This window comes from Salvelinus alpinus, chromosome 15 (assembly GCF_045679555.1).
Source record: "Salvelinus alpinus chromosome 15, SLU_Salpinus.1, whole genome shotgun sequence".
Classification (NCBI taxonomy): Eukaryota; Metazoa; Chordata; class Actinopteri; order Salmoniformes; family Salmonidae; genus Salvelinus; species Salvelinus alpinus.
The window spans coordinates 55,121,439-55,133,766 of NC_092100.1; the positions used below are offsets into that span (position 1 = coordinate 55,121,439).

Genomic DNA, 12,328 nt, shown 5'->3' on the forward strand with positions numbered 1-12,328 from the left:
ACGCTGAAGCTATGTTGCGCTTGGTAACCTCTGACTGTTTCATCCTAACATCGTTGGTGCAAACGTGGATAACAATATCCCTATACTCTCTACACTCGCCAGTTTTAGCCTTAGCCAGCACCATCTTCAGATTAGCCTTAACGTCGGTAGCCCTGCCCCCTGGTAAACAGTGTATGATCGCAGGATGATTCGTTTTAAGTCTAATACTGCGGGCAATGGAGTCACCAATGACTAGGGTTTTCAATTTGTCAGAGCTAATGGTGGAAGTCTTCCGCATCTCAGACCCCGTAACGGGAGGAGAGAACAGAGAAGGCTCGGCCTCTGACTCCGACCCGATGCTTAATGATGAGAACCGGTTGAAAGTTTCTGTCGGCTGAATGAGCGACACCGGTTGAGTATTCCTACAGCATTTCCCTCCAGAAACCATGAGAAAGTTGTCCGGCTGTCCGACTACTATCTGTACTTATTGGTGGCACAGACGCCGTTTCATCCTTTCCTACACTTAAATTACCCTTGCCTAACGATTGCGTCTGAAGCTGGGCTTGCAGCACAGCTATCCTCGCCATAAGGCGATCGTTCTCCTGTATATTATGAGTACAGCGACTGCAATTAGAAGGCATAATGTTAATATTACTACTTAGCTTCGGCTGGTGGAGGTCCTGACGAACCACGTCCAGATAAAGCTTCCGGGGTAAAAAAGTTTCATGAAAAAAGTAGAGTAAGGGAAAAAATACAAATATAAAATGGTAATTAAAAAGTAAAAGCCGTAAAGTTGGCAGGTAGCAAAATAAGGTTATCAGCAAACCGCACAGCAGCACGTAAACAAGTCTACAAGTTGTGTAGGTAGAATTATTAAAGTGACGATGCATAGATAATAACAAAGAGTAGCAGCAGTGTAGGGGGGGGGCAATGCAAATAGTCTGAGTAGCCATTTGATTAGATGTTCAGGACTCTTATGGCTTGGGGGTAGAAGCTGTTTAGAAGTCTCTTGGACCTAGACTTGGCGCTCCGGTACCACTTGCCATTTGGTAGCAGAGAGAATAGTCTATTACTAGGATGGCTGGAGTCTTGGACAATTTTTAGGGCCTTCCTCCTTCCTCTAGTGGGTTCGATTCCCGGGACCACCCATACATAAAATGTATGCATTTAGCAGACGCTTTGCATAAAAGCATCTGCTAAATGGCATATTTGTTTATTTTATTTTTTGTGTTTAACTCCTAGCGCCATCACACAACCTCTCACCCACTCCCAAAGGTGAATTGGAGGGCATTTAAGTGAAAGAGAGAAGAAAATGTATTTTCAATTTGTCAAATAAAGTTAATTAATTGACACTTTCAGGTGGTGTTGTATCTGCTAACCCTAACCCTTTTTTTGTTTTCGTGCTGCATTATTGGCCGTATGTGCACTTGTTTGAGATACCCTGTGCACCAGGTAAGCAAAGTGTTCCCATTTTGAACCATTTAATTTGTGAGAAAATACAAAATCCGTCCATTCCATACCAGGCGGACAGGGAGATCTGTGGTTAAATCGAGTGCGTCTATACTTCGCTGGCTAATCGGATAGCTCAAATCACCGTACTTATAGAGCTTCCACGACCCCGGCCACATCAACATTTATTACTAGCCTACGTAACATGTAATAACTTTTAAAACCATGACCACAGAGAGACAGTCAAATTATACAGCAAAGAGCTGCTGTTTTTATGAAAAAATATTCAGCACTGTTACAAAATATAAAATGCGCTTCTCTACTACTTCCACTCTTCCACTCGCGCTGCAGCTGCAATGAATGAGTAGCCAAGTGTATTGATATCCTAGCGTTTGTATTATTATTAGCAGTTCGTCGTGTCTATTTTAATATCGAGGAATATTTCACTTTCTCTGGTCATAGGAACAACATCAATGTGTGCATGAGGCAGATGTGGTGCTACTCGAGTTTCGCAATCAGGTGAAAGACGTGTCCCCTCTCTCTAGTCAGTCTCACAAGGCAGCCCACAAGGAGGAAAGAAAGAGAGCTGTGAGAGGCGGACCCTCTGCATTTCTTTCCCTCCCTCCTCTGAGACTAATGCTGGGTTCTAAACAACTGTGAACTCGGAAATCTCAGACTTCCCGACTTCAGTGCGTTCACGACAACTGGGAACTCTGTAACAAAACGAAATCCGACTGGGGAAAATAATTTTGAAGAGTCACCCAACTCGGAATTCCAAGTCGGAAACTCTGGCTTCTTTCTAGACCTCTGACTTTCCGACCTGAAGATCACTGACATCATGATTTGATCTCGTTTTTTCTGAGTTCCCAGTTGTCTTGAAACCAGATGCAGGTACCATCAGTCCAATAAAATAAAAATAAACAAATTATTATGCAACACCAACTGATCTATTTTGTAATCAAAGCTCGAGTTTTGAAATATAATATTGTCTGAGAAAAACAATATTGGCAGGCCAGGCATATAGCCAATATGCTGTGATCATGTATTTGGCCTACTGCACAAAGCTCAATCTTACATAACTTATTTTTTTTAGGTTAATGTTACATTTTTTAAGTTATGTTTAAAAAGAATCTGAGCGGCAGATCTCGGCTTGCTTTTTGACTTGACTCAGAAAAGGTTGGTGACCCCTGAACTAAACTACACTGTATGTAAGACATATTCAACTTTGATTACATTACCCCTTTTTTCCTGTTTTTTTTATTTCATTACTCATCTGTCCATGTCATCATATATTGAATTTTATGGTATGAAAAGTTCTGCCCTTAGTTGAATTGTACAACTCTTTGCATTGATAATGATGGATCTATATTTCTACATACAGTACAGTTTTCTGGTCTTATTCTTATATGAAAATGTTAATTCCCACTTGCGCAAACTCAGTGAGACTGGGTGAATCCATCAAAGATCGAGGCCAGAGAGTTCTATGGTAAAGTCAGGCAAGCTGTGTCAACAAAAAGCATGGCTGGGTCAAAGTTCACTCACTTTTCTGGGCAAAACGGCTGTCATTCCTCAGTTTCTAATTTCTCACATGCTGGGGAAGGTAACGATTTCTTCAGCATTGTTGGAGACAAGGTTTACTTCATAATGAGCTGATGTGAATTATGGGAAATGGAATGCCTGGTGTCATTTTTATAATATGTTAGTGATGAATGAACGAGTATGCCTTAAATCTTAAGGAATTGTAATGTCAACTATTGACTCAGATCCTGAAAGACATTCCTGAAAGACATTCTCATGTCTGTTACATAGCAGCATATTGGGATTGTGAGTTACTTTGGTATTGAATCATTGCTGTTGTTATTGTTATTGTCTAAGGCCTTTTTTGTGTGAACCTTATACAGTATGTGACCTTATCTTTGACAGAGCCCATTCCTCACTTCTTTTCAAGGGGTTGTTCCATTAAGTTACACGGTTGACTGTGTTTTGCTCTACCATTATGACTTTATATCGATAAGTATGAACAATTCAATAATTAACTTTACATATAGCTTATTGAGAAGGGTCTTTGATCAGTTATTGTATAGAGTGGGATAAGAAAGCGATAAGAACATAGATCACTCCACAAATTTCATAATGTTGCAAACAGAACTGATATTGGGGTGTAGGTTGCTTGCTGAGTGTGCCCCAATAGGTGGGAGTTAATTTGTTCCAACTAACTGGAGCATGGGAAATCTCCTGAATGGTTGAACTGGATGTTTGCCTTGCAGTGACAGGGTAGACTACTCACTGCTGCTTTTGATGCTGGAAATCCAAGACTGAGAAATCTGTTTTCTGCAACATGAAATGAAGGCAACTTCCTGTACTTTACAAGTATGCCTGTACAGTCGTGGCCAAAATGTTTGAGAATGACACAAATATTAATTTTAACAGTCTGCTGCCTCAGTTTGTATGATGGCAATTTGCATATACTCCAGAATGTTATGAAGAGGGATCAGATGAACTGCAATTAATTGCAAAGTTCCTCTTTGCCATGCAAATTAACTGGATCCCCAAAAAACATTTCCATTGCATTTCAGCCCTGCTACAAAAGGACCAGCTGAAATCATGTTAGGGATTCTCTCGTTAACACAGGTGTGAGTGTTGACGAGGACAAGGCTGGAGATCACTCTGTCATGCTGATTGAGTTTGAATAACAGACTGGAAGCTTCAAAAGGAGGGTGGTGCTTGGAATCATTGTTCTTCCTCTGTCAACCATGGTTATCTGCAAGGAAACACGTGCCATCATCATTGCTTTGCACAAAAAGGGCTTCACAGGAAAGGATATTGCTGCCAGTAAGATTGCACCTAAATCAACCATTTATCGGATCATCAAGAACTTCAAGGAGAGCGGTTCAATTGTTGTGAAGAAGGCTTCAGGGCGCCCAAGAAAGTCCAGCAAGCGAGGTAAGCAAGCAAGGTACAAGCAAGCAAGGTACAGGGTTTGGACTGCTGAGGACTGGGGTAAAGTCATTTTCTCTGACGAATCCCCTTTTCGATTGTTTGGGGCATCCGGAAAAAAGCTTGTCCAGAGAAGACAAGGTGAGTGCTACCATCAGTCCTGTGTCATGCCAACAGTAAAGCATCCTGAGACCATTCATGTGTGGGGTTGCTTCTCAGCCAAGGGAGTGGGCTTACTCACAATTTTGCCTAACACAGCCATGAATAAAGAATGGTACCAACACATCCTCAGAGAGCAACTTCTCCCAACCATCCACGAACAGTTTGGTGACAAATAATGCCTTTTCCAGCATGCTGGAGCACCTTGCCATAAGGCAAAAGTGATAACTAAGTGGCTCAGGGAACAAAACATCGATCTTTTGGGTCCAAGGCCAGGAAACTCCCGAGACCTTAATCCCATTGAGAACTTGTGGTCAATCCTCAAGAGGCGGGTGGACAAACAAAAACCCACAAATTCTGACAAACTCCAAGCATTGATTATGCAAGAATGGGCTGCCATCAGTCAGCATGTGGGCCAGAAGTTAATTGACAGCATGCCAGGGCGGATTGCAGAGGTCTTGAAAAAGAAGGGTCAACACTGCAAATATTAACTCTTTGCATCAACTTCATGTAATTGTCAATAAAAGCCTTTGACACTTATGAAATGCTTGTAATTATACTTCAATATTCCATAGTAACATCTGACAAAAATATCTCAAGACACTGAAGCAGCAAACTTTGTGTCATTCTCAAAACTTTTGGCCACGTCTGTACTTACATACATATTCAGACCCTTTACTCTGTGGTTTGTTGAAGCAGCTTTGGCAGCGATTACAGCCTTGATTCTTCTTGGGTATGACGCTACAAGCTTGGCACACCTTTATTTGGGGAGTTTATCCCATCCTCTCAAGCTCTGTCAGGTTGGATGGAGGGCGTCGCTGCAGAGCTATTTTCAGGTCTCTCCAGAGATGTTCGATCAGGTTCAAGTCCGGGCTCTGGCTGGGCCACTCAAGGACATTCAGAGACTTGTCCCGAAGCTACTCCTGCATTGTCTTGTCTGTGTGCTTAGGTTCGTTGTCCGGTTGGAAGGTGAACCTTCGCCCCAGTCTGAGCGCCCTGGAGCAGGTTTTCATCAAGCATCTCTCTGTACATTGCTCCTTTTTCCTTTCCCTCGATCCTGACTAGTCTCCCAGTCCCTGCCATTGAAAAACATCCCCACAGCATGATGCTGCTACAAACATGCTTCATCGTAGGGATGGTGCCAAGTTTCTTCCAGATGTGACGCTTAGCATTCAGGCCACAGAGTTCGATCTTGATTTCATCAGACCAGAGGATCTTTTTTCTCATGGTCTGAGAGTCCTTTAGGTGCCTTTTGGCAAACTCAAAGCGGGCTGTCATATTTAATATATTTTAGAATAAGGCTGTAACGTAACAAAATTTGAAAGAAGTCAAGGGGTCTGAATACTTTCCGATTCTGGATTCTGATTTCTTTATTCTGCTGTCAGTGTTTCCCAAAGAGATTCTGAGTTGAGATTGCTGAGGAGAGTTTCCGCTCAACTCCTGAAACATGGCATCTCAACATGTCATAATAGATTATGCATCTAATGCGTCATGTTGCAATTAAATGTTGAATTTGAGTTAATTATCGTAATTTGTTGTTGTACGTTTATTTTCTCTAGATTTCTGAAAAATACATGCTTATTATTTTCCCTAGATGGTCTCTTCAGAGTCCACCCGTCAGTATTCCAGGCGTTGGCAGAATACAGGCCAGTGGCGGCGCTAGAGAGCACCATTATTACCCAAGGCATTCCCTACCCACACAGCGTGAGGTACAGTACAAGAGGCCACACAAACAAACATGTCCAAAAGAGAACCATTTTGTTTAACAAAGTTCCTGATGTAAAGGTGTTGTGCATGTTGTTTATGTCACAAAAAGAAATGTACCTTCAGTATTTTATGTACTATTTCATTGAGGTTATTTCTACCGGTATCCTTTGTTTATTCATAGTTAGTATTGGCAGTTGCTAAGTATCACATTTTTGCCTCATTCAGCACAGCCAAAGAGTTAGAGGCCATAGTAAGGGGGGAGCGTACATGTAGGGTTGTCCTCAGAAGAACTTGACTGCCTAGCCCAGAGTAAGACGTCGCTGAAAGTGTCCCGACGAGACCTGCCCTATGCCATCAGTAAGGTGATACACCTCTCCACCTGTCAAGGTTTGGACAAACAACTGAAAAGTCAGTCAATTTAGTTTTTTTCAGTTTGAATACCTTGCTTGCCGCACTGGTGTGCATGTGTGTGTGTTCCCCAAGGTCTCTGTGGTGGCACCACTGTATCAGGAACCATGATAGCAGCATACAGAGTTGGCAACCCTGTCTTTGTCAACTGACTCAAAATGGCTGTTATTTAGTCAGGATCATTTATAAGCTGATAATAAGACACTACGAGGAGTCTTAAATCTTACATTGTCATCAATCGTACAATGTATTACAACTGCTTCATAATGTATCATACCTGTCTCTTTCTCCTGACCTACAGCGGGTACTCTGTCCTTGGGTCTACAGAGCGACCTGCTATAAGCTGTGCCCGTCCCTGAGGAGCATGCAGCAGCCGGCCAACCGATTGAGGACGCTATACAGGCTGCACTGGCAGAGGCCAAGTAAGGAATGCATTAGGCTTAAAGGGATGTTCCACTCAAAATAGAACATAAAATGATTTTTCATGTTGCCTATAGCTGAATCGCCATGTTTTTTGGATATGTATTTGGCTTACTTAGGTATTTGATAGTGATATTGTGTTTTGTCAGTATCGCTATAGAGCCCCATTCACTGAGCACTTAGTCTTTTGGTTCTCATGGTCTGTCTGTGCTCATGTTGTTTTTCTGAACGGTTATTTCCTGATCTCTAGATAGCTGCTTGCATGGCTGACATCACAGGAAGTCTCCTTAGCAGAGTCTCTTTGTGGTTGCACTAACATGAGAACATTTTTTAAGTTTCAGTATTTCACCGTAGTGACACGATTATGTCTCTGTTTCCTTCTAATTTCCCCTCTAGTGCTAAAGGTATTAGAAGAAGAGATGTGACGTCCCCTTCATCCTTCAAAGGGTCAACGAATTGACCGGTGGGGGGGTGAAGAGAAGAGAAGAGAAGAGAGAGAGAGAGAGATTAGAAATTGTGAAAAAAGGTAATGATCTGACATATTGTTGTTCTAGAAAAATATATATATATTACTTTATACGTCTGAACTTTTGTGTCATCATTACATTGAGGTCCCTTAACCTCATATTCCCAAAGATATCGCTCTCATGCATAATAGCGCCAGGTTGGGCAGGCAGATAGCCTGTGCACTGTCTGAATGAATGCAGAAGAAGAGGACTGTTCCTGGTCTTCACGTAAAAGAGGAAGAGAAAGATTCTGACTGTCAAAAATTGTGAGTACTAGTCATATGTTCCTCATCAAATGCAGGTGAACCCCTCTTATCTTGTCTTATAGAGTGCACCATTTTTTCTCACTTTAGTTTTAGCATGATGGACAGTGTGTGACATGCTTGCTGTACAATACCACTGTGGCTTGTTTAAAAAAAAAATCATAGGTGGCGTGAACGTGGATTTTATTGCAATGGGGAAAACAGAATAGCTTGTGTGGTATGTTCACAGAAACTCACACAAGCTTCACATAGGCTTACATCAAACACACTGTACTGTATACTGTAGAACATTGAACATTCAGATTATGTTAATATAAGGGGTTTATTGATTGAGACATAACTACTTTTATATTTCACATTTGGACAGACGAATACTGGAATTGTTGGCCTTTGGTGGAGTAGGAAGGAACCTTGCTGGTTCGTTCTAATTTCACGATCTGCAAAACTTCAACTGTTTATGAGGATATGGTGTACAAATATTACATTGAGTTAAGGAAGTTTTAATGTTGAGTTCTTTTGGGATGTTTTTCCCAACAGACTCTCTGAACAGAATGGGACAAAGACCTCTGTTCATCTCAGCCATTGGAACTGACTCTCACAGTGATGCTGTACTGAACTACTCTCAGCACATGGTACATATGCAAAGAAGTTTAAGAGCGGAGCGGTGTTGTGTGCTCTTATTTCAACTCTAAAGCGGGCCCTTAATGAGTGGTAACAACTGTTTGTTATGACCAAATGCAAAGCAGAATGAATCCCTCTCCCATAGTATTCCGGCATGACATTAAATTGCTGCTTCTTCTTGTTTTACCTAAGTGCACCAGTGGCGTCGCCAGGCTTCAAGAGCAGAGGACCGCAACTTGTTGTGCTGTGATGACTGAGAACGGTGACCTGAGTCTCGGATTGGGCGACATGCACAACCGCCAGCGAATCACAGAACAGTATGTGAGTATTTCTGAAGCAGGTACGAGACATACGAGTCTACATATATCACGTTGTTGTTGATATATTATTTGTTGTTGTTGAGAATAGTACTGAAATAAGAACAACTTTGCCCAGGACTAAATTAGAAGGAATGTCAAAATATTTCTACAAACAGGTGTCCCAGTTTGAGGAAAACCTTTCATGGGTTTTCTCTCGTGTGTCTGTATGGCAACCACAATCGACAGTCGTCAATAGTGATCGATCACCATATTTTTTCACCATCAGTGTCACACCCTGATCTGTTTCACCTGTCTTTGTGCTGGTCTCCCCCACCAGGTGTCTCCTATCTCCCCTCATTATCCCCTGTGTATTAATACCTGTGTATTCTGTTTGTCTGTTGCCACTTCGGCGTGTCCCATCAAGTCCCACCAGCGTGTTCCCTGTGCTCTAGTCTTTGGTTGTCTTAGTCTTCACAGTTCTGACCTTTCTGCCTGTCCTGATCCTGCCCGCTGTCCTGTACCTGCCTGACTCTGATTTGGATTACAACCCTTTGCCTGCCCCTTGAACTATAATAAACTCTGAGACTCGTACTATCTGCCCCCTGTGTCTGCATCTAGGTCTTAGCCTGAGCCGTGGTAATCAGTGCATGTCTGTTTGATCAGGGTCCATTCACAAAGAATCTGAGTAGGAGTGCTGATCTAGGATCAGATCCCCTCCCTCTCTCCATATTATCTTATTCACTATGATTTAAAAGGCAAAACTGATCCTGTATCAACAGCACTCCATCTCTGAGATGCTTTCTACATACGGACCCTGATCTGATAAACTTGTGTTGCAGTGTGGTATGAGCCAACTAATTCTGACAAGGCATACAATCATCTCCTGTCACACAGCTGGAAGGCCCTGGCCTACACCTCCCCCAACCTGGCTGAGCTGTGTACCATGAAAAATACATTAGGCCTTCCAAAACCTTCAGGTAGCTGCAATACTTCAGCAAATGCTATACTTGGATCATTTCTAATGCCTGTATGTTTTTCATCAACATCCTCGGGGACCACCAACCACTTCACATATTTGAACTATTCCAACACTATCTGATTTATTAATCAGTCAACTAATCATCAAGCCCTTGATCATTTGAATCAGGTCTTCTAGTGTTGGAATTTAACAAAGATGTGGAAAGGCTGGGGGTCCCCATGGATTGGGTTGAGAAATACAGATTATTTAAGAGTGTGTGTATGTGATAAGCATATGATGAATGAGAATGTGGTCTTGTCTTATGGCGGCAGTGCTGACTAGCTCTGTGGAGGAGGTTCTGAGCTGTGCCATGGTTCCACATGCCCCCTATTGGACCACCCGCACTGTGTGGTGGTGACCCTGGGGGCCATGGCAGTGCTGCTGTGTGGTGGTGACCCTGGGAGCCATGGGAGTGTTACTGTGTGGAGAGACCTGCCGCCTAGGAGAGGAACAATGGTAAGGGTTGGGAATACCTATAGTATACCATGATGGGAATACCATGATAATGATGGTTTTTGTTTGTCCGAAGGGTCAGCTATGCGCCACCCACTACCCTGCTTTGGCTCAGACCACAGAGGAAACAGTGAATGTCTCAGGAGTAGGAGATTGGTATGAAGATATGTAGGGACAGGGAATAAACACATGAAATGAAAAAATACTTAATTGACTTCATAGGTGAAATTAGGTTTTTCCCACTCACCCCTCTTTCCCCTCTCCTTAGTCTTGCAGGTGGGATAACGGCTGGGATGTTCCCGGGCAGAGACGCTCAAAGCTGTGTTAAGATGGGGCTCCTGGCAACACGCCTGTTACTGCTCTCCCCACACCCCACTTGCCCAACTCTGACCACAGACTATGTTGAACCAAACAAGGTCCAACCTCCCCAACCCCAACCTTAACCCACCCTTATGTGGATGGAGAAATGAGGAACAAACTATCTTTATTATGTTGTTTGACCATCAAAATAACTTTTCAATGATTAGTTAAAACACCTCATCTACCACAGTGACAGACTGGTGATAATTTGCATACATTTTAAATAAAATACTTTTCAATTCTTCTATTTACTACATTATTTCAAATGCCTAGGCAAATATAACATGCATGTTTACAGTGACCTAGCCATAGCCTTGACCTGCCATAAGTGTTCTTCTTCTTCTGTGAGGTTTAATGGTGGTTGGCATCCAATATGTTGCATTAGCACCCCCAACTGAACTATTGTATAGGTCCATTACACTTTGTGATACAAAATGGGAAAGGGGAACCGAAAAACAATTATATACAGTACCAGTCAAAAGTTTGGACACACCTACTCATTCCAGGGTTTTTCTTTATTTTTACTCTTTTCTAGTAGAATAATAGTGAAGACATCAAAACTATGAAATAACACATATGGAATCATGTAGTAACCAAAAAAAGTGTTAGACAAATCAAAATATATATTTTGGATTCCTCAAAGTAGCCACCTTTTACCTTGATGACAGCGCTGCATACTCTTGGCATTCTCTCAACCAGCTTCATGAGGTAGTCACCTGGAATGCATTTCAATTAACAGGTGTGCCTTGTTAATTTGTGGAATTTCTTTCCTTCTTAATGCGTTTGAGCCAATCAGTTGTGTTGTGAATAGGTAGGGGTAGTATACAGAAGATAGCCCTATTTGGTCAAAGACAAAGTTAAGAACAGCTCAAATAAGAAAAGAGAAAATGACAGTCCATCATTACTATAAGACATGAAGGTCAGTCAATCTGGAAAATGTCAAGAACTTTGAAAGTTTCTTCAAGTGCAGTTGCAAAAACAATCAAGCACTATGATGAAACTGGCTCTCATGAGGACCGCCACAGGAAAGGAAGACACAGAGTTACATCTGCTGCAGAGGATAAGTTCATTAGAGTTACCCAGCCTCAGAAATTGCAGCCCAAATAAATGTTTCACAGAGTTCAAGTAACAGACACATCTCAACATCAACTGTTCAGATGAGACTGCGTGAATCAGGCCTTCATGGTCGAATTGCTGCAAAGAAACCACTACTAAAGGACAGCAATAATAAGAAGAGACTTGCTTGGGCCAAGAAACACGAGCAATGGACATTAGACCGGTGGAAATCTGTCTTTTGGTCTGATGAGTCCAAATGTGCGATTTTTGGTTCCAACCACCGTGTCTTTGTGAGACGCAGAGTAGGTGAACGGATGATCTCCACATGTGTGATTCCCACCGTGAAGCATGGAGGAGGAGGTATGATGGTGTGGGGGTGCTTTGCTGGTGGCATTGTCAGTGATTAATTTAGAATTCAAGGCACACTTAACCAGCATGGCTACCACAGCATTCTGCAGCGATATGCCATCCCATCTGATTTGCACTTAGTGGGACTATCATTTGTTTTTCAACAGAACAATGACCCAACACACCTCCAGGCTGTGAAAGGGCTATTTGACCAAGAAGGAGAGTGATGGAGTGTTGCATCAGATGACTTGCTGCTGCTTTTGCAACAGCTAATGGGGATCATAATAAAATACCAAATACCTGGCCTCCACAATCACCCGACCTCAACCCAATTGAGATGTTTTG

At 42.3% G+C, this 12,328-nt stretch overlaps 1 protein-coding gene across 1 annotated transcript; it reads left to right on the plus strand.

The window, feature by feature from the left end:
- Positions 1–257: 257 nt before the first annotated feature.
- Positions 258–10,823, plus strand: LOC139539352 (uncharacterized). The gene is given in 9 exon segments (XM_071342163.1): positions 258–368; positions 6,941–7,061; positions 8,366–8,460; positions 8,642–8,789; positions 9,588–9,725; positions 10,039–10,074; positions 10,077–10,228; positions 10,302–10,375; positions 10,488–10,823. Coding segments are annotated over 9 exon segments (1,050 nt in total). The 3' UTR covers positions 10,663–10,823.
- Positions 10,824–12,328: the final 1,505 nt, after the last annotated feature.